General features: G+C 42.5%; 2 protein-coding genes across 2 annotated transcripts; both read right to left on the bottom strand.

Annotated features, from left to right (window-relative positions):
• Positions 1 to 5975: 5975 nt before the first annotated feature.
• LOC132486393 (protocadherin beta-16) lies at positions 5976 to 9142 on the bottom strand. Its single transcript, XM_060093486.1, has one exon. It carries the CDS (start codon positions 8683 to 8685, stop codon positions 6286 to 6288), a length of 2400 nt encoding a protein of 799 aa, XP_059949469.1. The 5' UTR covers positions 8686 to 9142; the 3' UTR covers positions 5976 to 6285.
• A 1638-nt stretch (positions 9143 to 10780) lies between these two features.
• Positions 10781 to 15110, bottom strand: LOC132486392 (protocadherin beta-8-like). Its single transcript, XM_060093485.1, has 2 exons — positions 15025 to 15110; positions 10781 to 14831 (listed from the first exon to the last, which is right to left on the bottom strand). The coding sequence occupies exon 2, from the start codon at positions 14751 to 14753 to the stop codon at positions 12660 to 12662; it is 2094 nt and encodes a 697-aa protein (XP_059949468.1). The 5' UTR covers positions 14754 to 14831; positions 15025 to 15110; the 3' UTR covers positions 10781 to 12659.
• Positions 15111 to 18103: the final 2993 nt, after the last annotated feature.

Below are 18103 nucleotides of genomic sequence, written 5' to 3'. Positions count from 1 at the left end.
AAACTTTGAAGCAAGGCACCTACTTCTACTCTCTAGCTATGAAAGCCCTATATATGGCATCTTCTTCCAATATAAGACTATTTCATTGACATTGAAAATCTGTGGTATAGTGTAGCCAACTTCATGAATTATCTTAACTAGATCTTCCTGATAACTTGCTGCAGCTTCTACATCAACTTTCTGCTTCACCTTGCACTTTCACGTCCTAGAGACAGCTTCTTTCCTTAAACCTCATGAACCAGCCTCTGCTAGCTTCAAATTTTTCTTCTGCTTCTTCCTCACTTCTCTCAGCCTTCATAGAATTGAAGAGAATTGGGGCCTTTTTCTGTATTAAGCTTTGGCTTAAAGCAATGTTGTATCTGGTTTGATGTTCTATCCAGGTCACTAGAACTTTCTCCCTATCAGTAATAAGGCTGTTTCACTTTATCATTCATGTGTTCTCTGGAGTAGCACTCTTTTTTTTTTAATGTTTGCTTTTTAAATTAATTAGTTTATTTATTTTTGCTGTGTTGGTTCTTCGTTTCTGTGCGAGGGCTTTCTCCAGTTGTGGCAAGTGGGGGCCACTCTTCATCGCGGTGCGCGGGCCTCTCACTATCATGGCCTCTCTTGTTGTGGAGTACAGGCTCCAGATGCGCAGGCTCAGTAGTTGTGGCTCACGGGCCTAGTTGCTCCGCGACATGTGGGATCTTCCCAGACCAGGGCTCGAACCCGTGTCCCCTGCATTAGCAGGCAGATTCTCAACCACTGCGCCACCAGGGAAGCCCTGGAGTAGCACTCTTAATTTCCTTCAAGAACTTGTCCTTTGCATTCACACCTGGCTGTTTGGTGCAGGAGGCCTAGCTTTCAGCTTGTCTTGGCTTTCAGCATGCCTTTTTCACTAAGTTTAATCATTTCTGTCTTTTGATTTAAGGTGAGAGACATGTGACTCTTCCTTTCACTTGAACACTTAAGGCAAATTGTAGGATTATTAACTGGCCTATTTTCTTTTAAAAATTTTTTTAAAATTTATTTATTTTATTTTTGGCTGAGTTGGGCCTTCATTACTGCGTGAGGGCTTTCTCTAGTTGCAGCGAGCGGGGGCTACTCTTCTTTGAGGTGCGCGGGCTTCTCAGGCTTCTTGTTGCAGTGGCTTCTCTTGTTGCGGAGCACAGGCTCTAGGCACGTGGGCTTCAGTAGTTGTGGCTTGCGGGCTCTAGAGCGCAGGTTCAGTAGTTGTGGTGCACAGGCTTAGTTGCTCCGTGGCATGTGGGATCCTCCCAGACCAGGGATCAAACCCGTGTCCCCTGCATTGGCAGGTGGATTGTTAACCATTGCGCCACCAGGGAAGTCCCTTAACTGGTCTATTTTCAATATTGTTGTGTCTCAGGGAATAGGGAGGCCCAAGGAGAGGGAAAAAGATGGGGAACATCTAGTTGGTAGAGCAGTCAGAACACACATTTATCTATTAAGTTCACTGTCTTATATGGGTATAGTTCATGGTGCCCCCCAAACAATTACAATAGTAACATCAAAGATCACTGATCACAGATCACCATTATATTTTATTATAACAAATATAATAAAATGAAAAGTTTGAAATATTGTGAGAATTACCAAAATGTGACACAGAGACATAAAGTGAGCAAATGCTTTGGAAAAGTGGTGTCGATAGATATGCTCATTGCAGGGCTTTGAATTTGTAAAAACTTTCAATTTGTAAAAAACACACAATATCTGCAAAATGCAATAAAGTGCAATAAAATGAGGTATGCCTGTGTATGGTGTTTGAAACCATGAGATCTCTAAGAGAACCAAGCAAAACTGTGTCAAATAAGAATAGAAGAGGCTTAGCACAGAACTCTGAGAAACATCTTCATTTAAAGGAGAGGTAAGGAAGCATTTTTAAAAAAAGACAAGGAAGATGCAGAGTTCAGAATCATGAAACTAAAAGCAAATAGCATTTCAAGGAGATGAGGAATATCGACAGTAGCAAATCCTTCAGAAAACTCAAGAAAAATAAGTATTAAAATGGTCCATTGGATTTAAGAAGATGGTCATCGTAAGGATTCTGATAGATGTCTGCCAAAATCTGTTCTCCTTTTCTGTATAGTAATAGAACTGTACCGAGGCACATGGTGACTCAGCCTCCCTTGTAGTTAGGTGTGGCTAATTAAGTTCTCACAGATTGTGGACAGAATTTTTATTTGCTACCTCTGGGTCTGGAATGGAAGACATCTGTATGTGTCTCTTCCCTCCTAGCCAGCTAGAACCCAGATGTGGCAGTGACCCAGCTACAAGTCATGTAGATTATACACTGAAACAGGGAATGTAAGAGGAATTACTTGGAACAAATTTTGGTTCCAGAAGGACCATGAGGAGCAAAGCTGCCCTATCTACCCAATCATTTACATTGCGGCTGGTACAAGAAAGAGATACATACTTTTACAAGCCACTGTGTAGTTGTGCTGCTCTATTTCAATAGTGTAACCTTACCTAACTTAAACAGAAATGCGGTACATGGGCCTCTCACTGTTGTGGCCTCTCCCATTGTGGAGCACAGGCTCCGGACGCGCAGGCTCAGCGGCCATGGCTCACGGGCCCAGCCGCTCCGCGGCATGTGGGATCCTCCCAGACCGGGGCACGAACCCATGTCCCCTGCATTGGCAGGCGGACTCTCAACCACTGTGCCACCAGGGAAGCCCCAGAAATCTTTGATGAGCTTTACAATAGCAGTTTTCAGTAGAGTGGTTGTGATAAAAATTAGATTTCACTGGGATGAAAAGTGAGAGGGATAAGGAAATAAAAATGTCAATCCTTTTGAGAAATTTAGCTGCAAAAGAAAGAAGTAGATTGGTATCTGGAGGAGAATTTATACTCAGGAGGGTTTTTTAAGCCTACAGAAATGTTTTAAAATGCTAATTTGCAGTATTGAGTAAAGAGGCAGAAAATTAAGGTACACAAGAAAGGATGTAATCACTGTGAAGCCCCTAGAAAGTGGTCAAAATAGGATCCAGGGATCCTATATATGAAGGGATTGGACTTAGGTGGAAGGGACCTCAGCAGAGGAAATTTTCCAAGTACATATGCTATCAAGAGTATAGGTTTGGGGACAGGAAATTGAGATAATTCCCATCTGATGGATTCTGTTTTCTCTTTAAGGTATTAAGCAAGTTCATCTGCTAAAAGGGGGTGTGTAAGTAGTAGAGTGAGTAGTTTAAAGTAAGATAAGTAGGTTTGAAGTAGTTGTTATGGAGAATAAAAGAGAAAGCTGATTAGGAAAATATAAAAAGATTTCTTGATCTTGAAAGCCCAATTAAGTTTGGTTGTGATAAACTTAGTGGCAATAGTATTGATAATTTTCTAAGTTTGTCTTATAGAGTGCAGCATCCCAGGTGTAAGAGAAAAGAGATAACTATATTCATCTAATGTGCAGTTTCATCAGGTGGTGAAGGAAATCCTAGAGTGAAGGCAGGTTGAACAAGAGAATTGAGAATATGAGCATGAAGTGATTGGGAGTGGTAAAACAGGGAGTCAGCTGGATGAGAAGGAAATTAAAACAGGAGGGGGTTGTTAGGTGGTCGTAGCATCATGGAATGGAGGTCATGACAAGGTCAAAGACAAGATGTGATAGGAGTAGCAGGATGAGAGGGCTAAAGGCATAGAAGGTTGTGTTCTCAGAGGGAGAGATCTGAAATCATATTTCATAGAAAGAACAGTTCTGGGTAGTGAAAAAGTACAGCATGTAGCCAAGGCACTAATGACAACTGGAGCAGAGGACTGAGAGGCCATGTTAGATTAATCAGTGGCTACAGGAATGCAGTAGTAGGATAGGGACTTGAAGTAGAAAGGAGATGAGGAAAACAATGTGTTTGTATGTGAAAATGTCCTTTCTTTCCCATACTCTTGGCAAATTCCAACCTAAAGTGTTATTTTGTTCTTATTGGTAAGGGTTTTCAAGAAAATCAATTCTGGGAGGCTGAGCAGTCTCTTGCATCTCCATTTTGTAAGTGACCTCTTCCCATTGGACAACTTATAGTCCTTTAATATAAAATTGGCTGATACAGTTGGATTCCTATGCACTGGTTTATATTTAACTATAAATAAGGTATCTGAAGCATAAGAGTAAAATCTGTTTTTAGCAATACATTGTAAGATAACTGGTTGGTTTACTTATATCTGGGCATCTGAGCTCCTGAAGGCCTGGCCTGTCTCCATTAGAGTCAGGAAACACATAGTTCTTTCCAGAAATAGACAAGTCCTCCTGTTCAGATAGCTGGAAAAACTCTAAGCAAGAGGACAAGTACCTCATCCTTTTCTCTGCTGTTGCACCTGTTAGATTTTCTGCCTGAGCTGTTTAAACTGCTCTTTCCCCCTCCCCCATTATAGATGAGAGAGACCAAGCTTATTGGGGAAACAAGCTGCTAGAACACTCCCACCTTGGTTGTTGACAGTTATAATACTGTATATCTCTTTAAGCTAGTAGTCCTCCATCTTTTCCCCACTAAGAACAGTAAACACAGGAGGTAACCTTAATACTTAATTTTGATTAATTAATATGAATTTTTGTTCTCTATGTAAGGAAGCTTTCGTTTAGGGAAGAAGAACTTACTCCAAGTTCCACTTCTGAAAATAGAAAATTAGAATTTAGTTAGTCTGCATGGAGAGACTTTTGTTCCCTCCATTTTTCTTGAATTCAAGGAGTAATTAATCAGTCCACAGAGTTCAAAAGAACTGGTGGTGAAATTTTAGCATTCAAGGACTGTAAACATTAGATTATTTTGGGTCTGTTAGAGCAAGAGGTTTGACTTCCAGGCATTATTAAGTGACTAATACCCAGCTCCTCTATAATGTTAAGATTAGAATATCTTCAAGAGGCAGTGCGTGGCATTGACTCCAGTCTGTGGCCCCACCTCAGGCATAAAAGCAATCATTTTACTCACCCTCATGCACCTCCTCTTTCTCATGCCTACTCTCTCTCTCTCACACACACTTCCTTTCCTTCTATACCCTTACTCATTTTGCTCATCTACATTTTCCTTCCACAACATACAGACTTTAGATTTTTTGATGAAATTCATTGGAAAGATCCTCCCCCAACAATGAAGCCTTTCTCTTCTGTAATATAGTCAGGTTACTAAAGGCAAGAGTGGTTGGTTGGTGCTTGTACAGCATGAAACAAAACTTCCTCCTACAATGACTTGAAAAAAGTTCGAAAATTAGAATGTTAAAGGACTATCTTTTCATACTTTTCAGTACTCTACAAATATCTGAGAAAAGTGGTTTTGAAACTTTGGATTGCTACCCATTAGTAGGTCATGAAATCAATTTAGTGGATCATGACCACATTTGAAAATTAAATAGAATGGAATAATACAGGCAATTTCAGATTGTATCACAAAAAAGCTAAGCACTGTTCACAAAACATTTCTTCATGTAAAACATGTATGTTATATAATATATACAATATAATTTTTCAGTTGCCTGTGATTTTTTAAAGTTTGAAAATTAGTGCCCAGTGTATATATATTAAATTCTGGGATAACACATGAGGCAAAAAATTATACACATTAGCAAACAAGTCCACTCTACAATAAACAAATTATTATTTGGGAGCCTGTATTCAACTAGGTTGCATTATACCTTTGTAACATTAATGAGACATCTGGAAAATTATAACTTCATATTCCAGTATTCTGTGGGTGGCCACAATATTAATGTGTCTTCAGAATAACCCTCCAAGATGAGTAAAGAAGAGACACTAAGAAAATTGCCTTCTGGCCCATTCTAACAAGGTGTTTATGATTGTATCATAGGACATGATTTTTCAGGTATATTTTCAGCAGTAATAAACATTTTAAAATGTTAACTAAAAAAGTGGTGAATTTAAAGAAAGAATGAAATTTCTGAATAGCAACCATTATTCAACCACAAGAAAAACCGCAAGAAATAAAATGAAGAAATACTTGAACACTTGAAATACTTTGAAAGTGGTCTGCTTTATTTTATCATAAGCATAATTGTGAATGAAAGTTCAACTGGAGAGAGGGCCATGAGCAAAAACTGATTTGGTGTTATTATTTAAGGAGGCAAATTAATTACAAATTAAGACCTCATTGGTTAGAGAATAAATTGCTATCTAACTACAACCACAGGTAAAGATAAACATTCACTTAAAGGTGGGTAGAACATGCGAAAATATAAAAGTAACATCAGTACGACTTCAAACACACACATTTTGGGGGAAATAATGTTGGTATGGAAGTGCCACAAAACAACATATCTCTGAGATATAAAAGTTAATTATGGTCACTGAATATTGAACCCAAAGCTATTGTAGAAGGTACGATTTTCCTCTATTTCTTTCCCAGGGCATTGGGGCGGGAGGTTGGGGAGAATCGGCTTCAAGAATTTGAACTCATTACTCCCAGAGCCTCCCGTCAGACACACCTCGTACTGGTAGCTCTGGGACAGGGTCCCCGTGCCGCTGACGTCCACCAGGTGGCCCGGAAAGGGGCCCTCGGGCACCGAGCAGCGACCCACCGAGGCCGCCCCGCCCCTCCTGCACAGCCGCACCGCGACGAACACCAGCACCGAGAAGAGGAAGAGCGACGACACCGACGCCAAGGCGACCACCAGGTAGACGGTGAGCGGGGCGGCTGGGGCCGCGTCCGCCGCTTCCGCTTCCGGGGCCGGCAGGTAGGGCTGCGAGAAGCCGTCCACCAGCAGCAGGTGCAGCGTGACGCTGGCCGAGAGCGGCGGCTCGCCGTTGTCCTTGACCAGCACCACCAGCCTGTGCTTGGCCGCGTCGCGCTCGCTCAGCAGCCGGGCCGTGCGCACCTCGCCGTTGTGCGCCCACACGCGGAAGAGCCCGGGCTCCGTGGCCTTGAGCAGCTGGTACGACAGCCAGGCGTTCTGGCCCGAGTCGCCGTCCACCGCCACCACCTTGGTCACCAGGTAGCCCGCCTCGGCCGCCCTGGGCACCAGCTCGGTGCAGGGCGCCGAGGCGTTCTGCAGCGGGTACAGCACGAAGGGCGCGTTGTCGTTGTCGTCCGCCACGAGCACGCGCACCAGCGCCTGGCTGCTGAGCGCGGGCGAGCCGCGGTCGGCGGCGCCCACGCGGAACTCGAACGCCCGCAGGGCCTCGTAGTCCAGGGACCTCAGGGCGAACAGGTGGCCGTTGTCCGGGTTGATGGACACCAGGGAGGCCAGGGGCACGTGCGGGTCGAGGGGCGGCAGCAGCGAGTAGGTGACCTGGGCGTTGGCGCCCGCGTCTCTGTCTGTGGCGCGGACGCTGCCGATGCGCAGGGCGGGGCTGTTGTTCTCGCGGACGGACAGGGTGTAGGAGGTCTGGGTGAAGGCGGGGGCGTTGTCGTTGACGTCGGCCACCAGCACGGTTATGTTGTGCTCGGTTTTCAGCCTGGGGGTTCCCATGTCAGTGACGGTGATGGTGATGTTGTACTCGGCTCTTTCTTCTCTATCTAGTGTTTTCTGGGTTACTAAGGTGTAAAAGTTCTTGACTGAAGGTTTTAGAAGAAAAGGAAGGTCATCCTGGATGGAGGAAATAGTTTTCCCATTGTCCCCAGAGTCAGGATCTGAAACACTGAAAACAGCAACTACAATGTCAGGGGAGTTCTCTGGGATGGGAGTGGTGAGTGCAGACACTGTCACTTCTGGAGGATTGTCATTCACATCCACTACTTGCAGGAGAAGAGTGCATTTTCCTGAAAGACCTCCCCCATCAGTGGCCTTGATGTCCACTTCATAAGACAGAACTGTTTCAAAATCTACTTTTTCTCTCAGTCGAATTTCGCCTGTCATAGGATTTACCTCCAAAGTTTTACTAATATCTTCTGAAGGCTGAAAGAATGTGTATGATATTTTTCCATAGACTCCACTGTCTACATCGCTGGCAGAGACAGTGACAACCAGGGAGCCTACGGGGCTGTCTTCGGGAATATGCACCTTGTAGAGCGACTGCTCAAACTCAGGGGCGTTATCGTTACTGTCCACCACTTCAATGCGCACCTGGGCGGTTCCATACCGAGGCGGAGAGCCACCATCCAGCGCTGTCAGGGTTAATGAGATTTCAGGCTCCTCCTCCCGATCCAGCTCTTTGTCCAACACCAGCTCAGGGTATTTTCTGCCGTCGCTGTGATTTTGGGTTAGAACCCGAAAATGGGAGTTGGGGCTGATTTTATAGTTCTGAACATTGTTGCTGCCTACATCCAAGTCCAGAGCATTACTCAGAGGGAATGCAGTTCCTATAGGACTGTTTTCCGGTATTTTTAGAATCATTTCTCTTTCAGTGAACACGGGGGAATGGTCATTTATGTCTTTCACTCTCAGTTCTGCCTGAAATATCTCTAACGGTTTTTCCATTAATACTTGGAAATGTAGTATGCAAGGCTCACTCGGACCGCATAGCTTCTCTCGATCTAGTTTGTCATTTATGAGCAAATCCCCAGTCTGAACCTTGAGCTGCAAATGCTCTTTGTTCCACTGGGAAATGATCCGGGCACCGCGGGTGGACATCTCTGTCAACCCCAGCCCCAGGTCTTTTCCTACATTTGCCACAAAGGAGCCTCTCTCTGTTTCTTCCACTACTGAATAGGGCCCCAAATCGGCACTCGCCCCATACATGCTCAGCAAAACAAAGAAAACTAGGACTTGCCTTTGTCTCAGATTGTGCATCCATCCAATCTCCATTGCTCTTTCCTGAAAACTGAGTTCACAGGAGCTTCATATATGCCCAGGATCCTGGTAGTCCGGTCCTGCAGTATAGCAGGTCAGAACTATGTCTCTAAATACAGTTTTAAAGAGGTTTCACGCACATTGTGCTCTGACTGAGAAAGCTGTTCTTCAGCTTCCAGGCAGTGTGAAACTGGCTGGATCCTGGAGCTACGTCTGCAGTTCTGTTTCTCACCACCTTAACCTGCAGCGCCACCATGCGTTCTCACTGTGTCTTATCTTTTCTGGTTTAACGTTGGATGCAAAATTCTTCTAAATGTAACACATAGGCTGTGTCAACCGTGTTCTGTAATATGAAGCACTTAGTTCTATTTTCTTGTGGTTTTTATGAGTTCAGAGAGAGCTGTGTTGTTACAAAGGAGGAGTACTAAGAGCAGACTTTCATTATGTTGACTGTTTAAAGCTGTTCAGGGTGAATAATTAAGTAAAATAATTTAATTAACATTTAAGCTGAGAAGAATTTAAGTTTAGGAGCAAAATATTTGTGAAGTAATATGGGAACAGTTTCACAAGTACATTATTTTCATGGTACATGTTATAGAATTGCAGATGAGTGGACACTGCAAAATTGCAATCAGTGATGGTTCTAAAGAGAGTATTTTATCAACGCCTTATTAAAGAGTAGATTACTTCCTCTTCTTTTCAACACCTAAGCCTGAGGACATGAGTTTTTGAAACTTTCAAATTATTGGAAAGTTATTTCCCAAAAAGGCAGTCTAAATGTTAGGCCTGCCATGTTTTGGGATTTTTTTTTATCCTGACAAGAATAATTTCTGTTTTATTCCTTTTAAAAGACAGGTTTAATGAGATGTAATTCACATACCATACAATTCACTCGTTTAAAGTCTACAATTCAGTGACTTTTAGTATATTCACAGAGTAGTGCATCCATCACCACAGTCAATTTTAGAACATTTTCATCATCTAAAAAAACCCCAAAATACTCTTTAGTTCAGATTTTCCATTTTTAAAATTTAAATTGAATTCCAGTAAAGATTCATAATGTTTTTATAAATCCAGTGTTTTTGTTAACAATCTGTAGAACAATTTTTGATAAATACCTTGTCTGGGGTTAAAGCATTCAATCAATGGGGTCTAAACTTCTGTTATAAAGGTCTTTGTATGCCTTCCTTTGGCCACAGTTGGTCCTGCTAGACCAGATAATTTTCTTCCAAGCAGTCAACCTGCGGTAGGCAGAATAATGGCCACCCATCGAAAGATGTTCATGCCCTAATTCCCCAAATCTGTAAATATGTTATCTTACATGGCAAAAGAGAATGCACAGATATAAGTAAATTGAGGACCTTGTTGGGGGGTAGGTTATCCTGGATTATCTGGGAGGGACAGAACCTTTCCTGGCTATGGTCAGAGGGGTATGTGATTACAGAAGAAGTGGACTAAGAGACACAATGTTGCTGCCTTTGAAGATGGATGAAAGGGGCCATGAGTCAAGTACTGTAGGCAGCATCTAGAAGCTGGAAAAGAGAAAGAAATAGATTCTCCTCTAGAGCCACCAGAAGAGAATGCACCCCTGGTGACATCTTGAATTTAACCCAGTCATACCCATATCAGACATCAGACCTACAGAACTATATAGCAGTGCATTTTTATTGTTTTAAGCAACCAAGTTTGTGGTAATTTTTAATAGTAGAAACAGAAAATGAATACATAAGCATGAAATTTCATGCACCCAGCATCTGAGTCAACAAAAATTTATCACTCTACAAAATTGGATTATCACAGCAAATGCTGAAGAATGTCTGATTCAGCTCTTGTGAGCCATCCTTTCAGAATAAAGTCATTTATGACCCTCTAAATCTTTTTTCAGCATAATTTTAAGAGGTGTTGTCAAAGACATATGGTTAGTTTTAATAGAAAATAACTGGAGCCTATCAGCTTTATTTCTATTTAATTTCCAGAATCTTTACATTATTTAGTGATAAAAATTCCTCCACATCATTGCCTATACTTTTCTGAACTTAGTTATTTCATTTAGAGCTAATACTAGAATAGCAACTGCTTTCAAAGAAATAGTGTGCTAAAATGAATACAGTATATTTAATTTGAATAAGGGACTTACAGAATGTATATAATAAACTTTCAGAAAAAGATAAAATATATATTAGGAGTGACAGAAAAAGACTGAAGGAATAGTACAAAAAAACCTCAAGAAATACAACCATAGGGTAATTCTACTCCCTGTTTAGGGCCTTCATTTCTGCAATAATGAATGTGATATGTTGAGAAGGTACAGGAAGGTAATCAGGCTGATTCGATCATGATGAAGGTCAATTGTGGTACCTGACCCAGCTTACTTAGGTCAGTGCTTCTGTAAGAACTTTGGGTTTATTGGTCCAGAGCAGTGTGATCTCTGGTATAGAAACAAAATCAAGCTACAGACTAAAAGTTACATTTCTACATAGGAGTTCAATTCATGCAATAGAAGGATTTCACTTCCTTGGTTAGGAAGACAATGCCACCAGTTAATGCCTGCTGTGATAGCATACAGGTTAAGAACTGGGACATTCCATTCAAGTAGACTTAGAATATATTCCAAATTTTTCCTTTTATTACTTCAGAATTGTGAACAAGTAAAAGAGGAAATAACATGCCAACTTCCTTAGGGTTTGGCAGAGGATTAAAAAGATAATGAATGTAAAGCACTCTGTACTCTTAACTAAATTAGAAATCAAGGAAAACTTGACAAAGATCAGTTAGATCAAACTATACACTTAAGATCTGTCCATTTTACTGTATTATATAACATTTTAACAAAAAATCTTACTGTGAAAGCATTAGGATTGGATTCCACTGGAGGTAGCACAAAACTAAAATGATGGTGGCTTAAATGAGATAGAAGTTCCTTTATTTCTCATGTGAAGAAAGCTCAGAAGTGAGCAATCCAGGGATGACAGGATAACTGTGATTATCAGGGATCCTCATCTCTTTAAAGTTTATTCTATACTGACTGTCTTGGTCCATTATTTCCATCCTTAGTGTTGCTTTATGGCTCAATATGACTGTGTTCCAACCAAGACTCCCACATTGCAAGCAGCAAGAAGCAGTTAGAGGACACAAAGGGACCCCTTCCTAGATGAGCCACCTCCCTTTTAATGGCCTTCTTGGAAGTCTCTAACAACATTTGCATATACATGTAGTCAAATGTCCTGTTTTAGCTGCCAAGGAGCCTGGGAAAACATGTTCTTTTGACTAAGCACACTAATGCTCTAAATGAAATTTGGAGTGTGTTACCAAAGAAGAAAAGATGAATGGAGATTGGACAGCTACTGGATTTTCTGTCACAAGATGACCAATGTTTCTCAAGTGGGAAAAGCCAATTTCCTGCTATGCCCTTTCATCACACTGGATAAAAACAGTGTAGCTTTTTCTCCCCTTTTACACCAGTAAAACTAAATGGAAAGCAATTACAATAACTATATTAAAACTAACACTGGTATATTAATGAAAGGAAGCACAATTGATAAGAGAAAATAAGATTAAAGTGCTATGAGAGCAGAATAAAGTAAGAGCCAGATTCTCACTGTACCAGTTCTCTCTCCTTCCTGATTGGGCATGCTTCAGTGTGTTAGTGCAGTACTGCTCTTATGTACGTAATGGTTTAAAAACTAATAAGAAAAACTCAAGGAAATACAACTGATTATATAGAATTAATTTCCCACTGTTTTTTTCCTAACACATTTCTAAGCTATGCCAGAAAGGACTTGTACATTTATTGACTTCAACAGTGTTATGAGAGGCAAGACTTAGGACCATTAATATTCTTACAGTAATGAAGAAAAGATACCTTTCTTTAAAACAAAATTTGCAAGCAAGTTTAGTGTAGTTTATAAGTTCATGATAGGTTGCCAGAAAAACAATCACCTTGAAGTATCATCAATTTAAAATATATGGAACGTGAAAAACAATTGCTGTCATTGAATACTAAAACCAAAATCTTTCCTAAAGTTGGGGGTTTCTTCTATATCAGGGCCAGGGGAATGGCCCTGAAAATTGGTCACAACTGGTTTCAGAAACTTGAACTCGCTGGTCCCAGAGTCCCCCTTCAGACACACCTCGTACTGGTAGCTCTGGGACAGGGTCCCCGTGCCGCTGACGTCCACCAGGTGGCCCGGAAAGGGGCCCTCGGGCACCGAGCAGCGACCCACCGAGGCCGCCCCGCCTCTCCTGCACAGCCGCACCGCGATGAACACCAGCACCGAGAAGAGGAACAGCGACGACACCGACACCAAGGCGACCACCAGGTAGACGGTGAGCGGGGCGGCCGGGGCCGCGTCCGCCGCTTCCGCTTCCGGGGCCGGCAGGTAGGGCTGCGAGAAGCCGTCCACCAGCAGCAGGTGCAGCGTGACGCTGGCCGAGAGCGGCGGCTCGCCGTTGTCCTTGACCAGCACCACCAGCCTGTGCTTGGCCGCGTCGCGCTCGCTCAGCAGCCGGGCCGTGCGCACCTCGCCGTTGTGCGCCCACACGCGGAAGAGCCCGGGCTCCGTGGCCTTGAGCAGCTGGTACGACAGCCAGGCGTTCTGGCCCGAGTCGCCGTCCACCGCCACCACCTTGGTCACCAGGTAGCCCGCCTCGGCCGCCCTGGGCACCAGCTCAGTGCAGGGCGCCGAGGCGTTCTGCAGCGGGTACAGCACGAAGGGCGCGTTGTCGTTGTCGTCCGCCACGAGCACGCGCACCAGCGCCTGGCTGCTGAGCGCGGGCGAGCCGCGGTCGGCGGCGCCCACGCGGAACTCGAACGCCCGCAGGGCCTCGTAGTCCAGGGATCTCAGGGCGAACAGGTGGCCGTTGTCCGGGTTGATGGACACCAGGGAGGCCAGGGGCACTTGCGGGTCGAGGGGGGGCAGCAGCGAGTAGGTGACCTGGGCGTTGGCGCCCGCGTCTCTGTCTGTGGCGCGGACGGTGCCGATGTGCAGGGCGGGGCTGTTGTTCTCGCGGACGGACAGGGTGTAGGAGGTCTGGGTGAAGGCGGGGGCGTTGTCGTTGACGTCGGCCACCAGCACGGTTATGTTGTGCTCGGTTTTCAGCCTGGGTGTCCCCAAGTCCGTGACGGTGATGCTGACGTTGTATTCTGCCCTGGTCTCTCTGTCTAGCGGTCTCTCTGTTACTAGGGTATAAAAGTTTTCCATGGAAGATTTAAGGAAAAAAGGTAGATCGTCCTGAATGTAGCAACTTATTTTCCCATTCTCTTCAGAATCAAGATCTGAAACACTGAAAACTGCAACCACAGTCTCAGGCGAGTTCTCGGGGATCTGCCTGGTGAGTGCAGACATGGTGACTTCTGGAGCATTGTCGTTCACATCCATGACTTGAATCAGAACGGTGCATTTCCCAGAAAGACTTCCAGTATCTCTGGCCTCGATATTGACCTCATAAGACTGAGTTGTTTCGAAATCAAGTTGTCTTTTCAGTCGAATTTCTCCTGTCATGGCATTGATCTCAAAGGTTTTGCTAATCTCTTCTGAAGCCTGGAAAAGTGAATAGGAAATCTCTCTATTGACTCCTATGTCTATATCCGTAGCAGAGACTTTGACAATCAGGTAGCCTATGGAACTGTCCTCGGGGATCTGCACCGTATAGAAAGGCGGCTCAAATTCAGGGGCATTATCGTTGATGTCCACGACTTCGATGTAGACCTGAGCGGTGCCAAACCGGGGTGGAGAACCGCCATCCTGAGCAGTGAGGGTTAACCTGAGTTCAGGTTCCTCCTCCCGATCCAGCACTTTGTTCAGCACAAGTTCCGGATATTTCCTGCCATCGCTGCGTTTGCGGGTGAGGACCCGAAAATAGGAGTTGGGACTGATTATATAGTTTTCAATATTGTTTCGGCCTACATCCATGTCCTGAGCGTTCTTCAGAGGAAACTTAGTCCCAGGAGGACTGCTCTCTGATATTTTTAGCAACATATCTCTGTCCATGAACACTGGAGCATGGTCATTTATGTCTATTACCTGTAGCTCAGCTTGAAAAAACTCTAAGGGATTCTCTAGCAACACCTGGAAACGCAGCATACAGGGCTCCGTCTGACCACACAGTTCTTCGCGGTCCAGTTTCTCATTTAGCAGTAAATCCCCAGTCTCCTGATCGAGCTGCAAATACAGTTTGTTTCCTTTGGAAATGACCCTAGCTCCCCGCCTGGAAAGTTCCCCCTGCCCCAGACCCAGGTCTTTTGCTAAATTGGTTACAAAAGAGCTCCCCTCAGTTTCCTCCACCACAGAATAACGCCTAAATTCAGAGCCCGCCTGAGCTAAGCCCAAGAAGAAAAAGAAGAAAAAGACTTGCCTTTGTCTGCAAATGAGCTTCCTGCTGGCCTCCATTGTTCTTGCTCGGTATAGCCTCTGGCGAGGGTGGTTCCGCTGAGCTGTAAAGGCCTCAGTACGTTTCTGAGACTGTAGTTATTCCACAAGGTACTTCAGAAATATTCCAGTGAGTAGTCCTTTACAGAGGACCCAGTCCTCCTTCTGTGGCATCCAAGCTCCCCGTGGGCTTCCAGGCTCTGCTGTTGAGTTTTGCCTGTTAATGGAGACGCAGCTGCGGTTCCGGTTTGTACCTTATCGTGCAGCGCCACCACGCGTCCTCAGAGGATCTTACATTTTCTGGGTTGAAAATGGATGCAATGTTTCCAGATCTTTTCGTTTTGTTTTTTTTTTTAATTTTGGCTGAGCCGCGTGGCTTGCGGGATCTCAGTTCCCCGACCAGGAACTGAACCCGGGACCACCAGGGAACTCCCCAATGTTCCCAACTCTTGCCAGTACGTATCACCGAGCTATGTAAGGTTACAATACTATTTTTACTATCTCTGAACCCTAAGGTTGAGGCAATTGTCTGAGGGCCATACAGGAGAAATGATATTAGTAGAGACTACTTTCAATAATGCTAATTGAGTTTGGAGCAAAAAGAAAATATTTATGTAACAGTTTGCCTGAGAAGAAAGACTATATGCAGAAATTTAAATATATATATATAATAACATAGAAAACTTTCAGAATTATATACTTTTATTGCCATGAACTATGGGAATAATTAGTAGCTGTGAACCTTGGACACGTTATTTAACCTCTGCCTCAGTTTTCTCATCTAAGGTGGAGATATTAATGGAACTTACTACATAGGGCTGCTCTGAGTTCCTCACCTTACAGATGGGGAAACTGAGGCAGAAAGAGATTAACCTCTCTCTCACACACACACACACACACACACACACACACACACACACACACGGCATGTAATGTGATGCCATCAGGTGGCTCAGTTTGCATTAATCCATTGTCATGACTAGAAAACCCCCCAAGATTCACGTGGTAGAAGAATTCATGAGCAGCATTATTTCAGAATGAAGTTATCATATCAAACGATGAAACCAGAAAGGCTGGAGAATCTTTCTAATACATGTATAATCTGTGATGGTAGTGATGATTCTGTATCTCAGAAGGGTGTCCTCTTCTCTTCTTACAGTATCAATTTTTAAAAACCTTTTATTTTGAAAATTTTCAAACCCCATAATGAAGGAGAATAGTACGATGAACCCCCAGGTACTCATAACTAGCTAGAACAATTATCAATATTTTGCCACAATTGTTTACCCTATCTCCCCAACATTTTCACCTTCCAAACTAAATTTTTACCCATAAAACTTCATTATAAATCTCTAACTTTTAATGTCTTAAAAAAACCCACTACAATGCCCTTACCACACCTAAGAAATTAAGTTAATATTGTTTAATATCCCATCTATATTCAGATGTTTCCAATTATTTCAAAGTTGTTATGATTGTTTGAATCAAGATTAAACAAGATCCACTATCCACTGCATTTGGTTGGTATGTCTTAATTTCTCTCATTGTGTAAGATTCCCTCCTCCCTTTTTCCATGCCATTGATTTGCTTGAAAAACTAAATAATTTTATCCTGATGCTATGGAAACAACTTAAGATTTTAATGCTGTGAGGTTCTTTTTTTTTTGTCGTTAGACTATATCCCATTAGTAATGCACAGTAATATTACTATTTTAAGAGTTATCAGCACTAGCTTATGATATATTCAGAATACAGCTCTGCAAAAATGATCTGGGTAACTGTTAAAGAAAAAGCAGTTACAGATTATTATAACAAACAAAGCTTCTCCTTAACTTTCCAGAATCTTTAAGTAACTCAATGATAATTTGTTTCTCTTTAATATTGCATATTTAAAAGCATTCTTTTTCTTATACTTTTCCGATTCAGCACTGAAGTATATGGAATAGAAACTTTAAAAAATAAACTTTCAAATTAAAGGAGAAAACGTGTTAAAAAGGTAGGGACTATTGTAGGAAAATTACTGCAATGTGAGGAAAATAAATAAATGAAGCGATCAAAATTATGTAATATTTCTATTCATGGTCATTAATCTTTTCTATGAAATGAAGGTCACATTCAGATAACAAGGAGAAAGCACAGATCTTTCCATTTTTTTTACTTGAGATTTGGATAGATCAGAGCTTTAAAAATAATAGCTGAATAATTGATCCAGAAAAACTGGATTATTAGTTTATAAGAAAATAAAACCACAAATACATATCTTATTCTTTGCAAATACACGAAACATTTGCATTTCCTTAAAATTAGTGATGGTTGAATATCTTTTGATGCGGCTGTTGGCCATCTCTTTTTCTTTGGAAAAATCTCTGTTCAGATCCTCTGCTCATTTTTAAATCCGGTTGTTTTGTTTTTGTGGAGTTATATGAGTCTTTATATATTTTGGATATTAACCCCTTATTGGATATATGATTTGCAAATATCTTCTCCCATTCTTTAGGTTGTCCTTTTGTTTTGTTGATGGTTTCCTTTGCTGTGCAGAAGCTTTTTAGTTTGATGTAGCCCCATTTGTTTATTTTCATTTTTGTTTCCCTTGCCTAAAGAGACATATCGGGGAAGAAATTAAGACCAATATCAAAGAGCATACTGCCTATGTTTTCTCCTGGGAGTTTTATAGTTTCAGGTCTTACATTCAAGTCTTTAATCCATTTTGAGTTGATATTTATGTATGGTGTAAGATAGTGGTCTAGTTTCATTATTTTGCATTTGGCTGTCCAGTTTTATCCCATGTCCCCTGCATTGGCAGGCAGATTCTTAACTACTGCATCACCAGGGAAGTCCCACTTTTTTTCTTGAAGTTAATGATTGCCTTGCCTTTTCATTTGCTTGGTTTTCTTTAGATATGTCACCTATTCTTCTCACACTTCCAATTCCTCTCAGTACAATTTTCCACATGGTCATTCCCATGTCTCCTGAGATATCAATTCTCCTTTAAATTGAGTGGCTGTTCCCTACGTCTGCTGCATAGGTCTCATCCTGGAACTTTCCTTTGCTATCATTCTTGGAATT

The sequence above is a fragment of the Mesoplodon densirostris genome, chromosome 3, assembly GCF_025265405.1.
Source record: "Mesoplodon densirostris isolate mMesDen1 chromosome 3, mMesDen1 primary haplotype, whole genome shotgun sequence".
NCBI classification, from domain to species: domain Eukaryota; kingdom Metazoa; phylum Chordata; class Mammalia; order Artiodactyla; family Ziphiidae; genus Mesoplodon; species Mesoplodon densirostris.
Note: the sequence above shows the minus strand (reverse complement) of the source record. Positions and strands in the feature narration are given on the sequence as shown.

Coding starts and splice junctions, on each gene's coding strand:
- LOC132486393 (XM_060093486.1), bottom strand. CDS start 8,685: ATGGAGATTGGATGGATGCACAATCTGAGACAAAGGCAAGTCCTAGTT.
- LOC132486392 (XM_060093485.1), bottom strand. CDS start 14,753: ATGCTGCGTTTCCAGGTGTTGCTAGAGAATCCCTTAGAGTTTTTTCAA.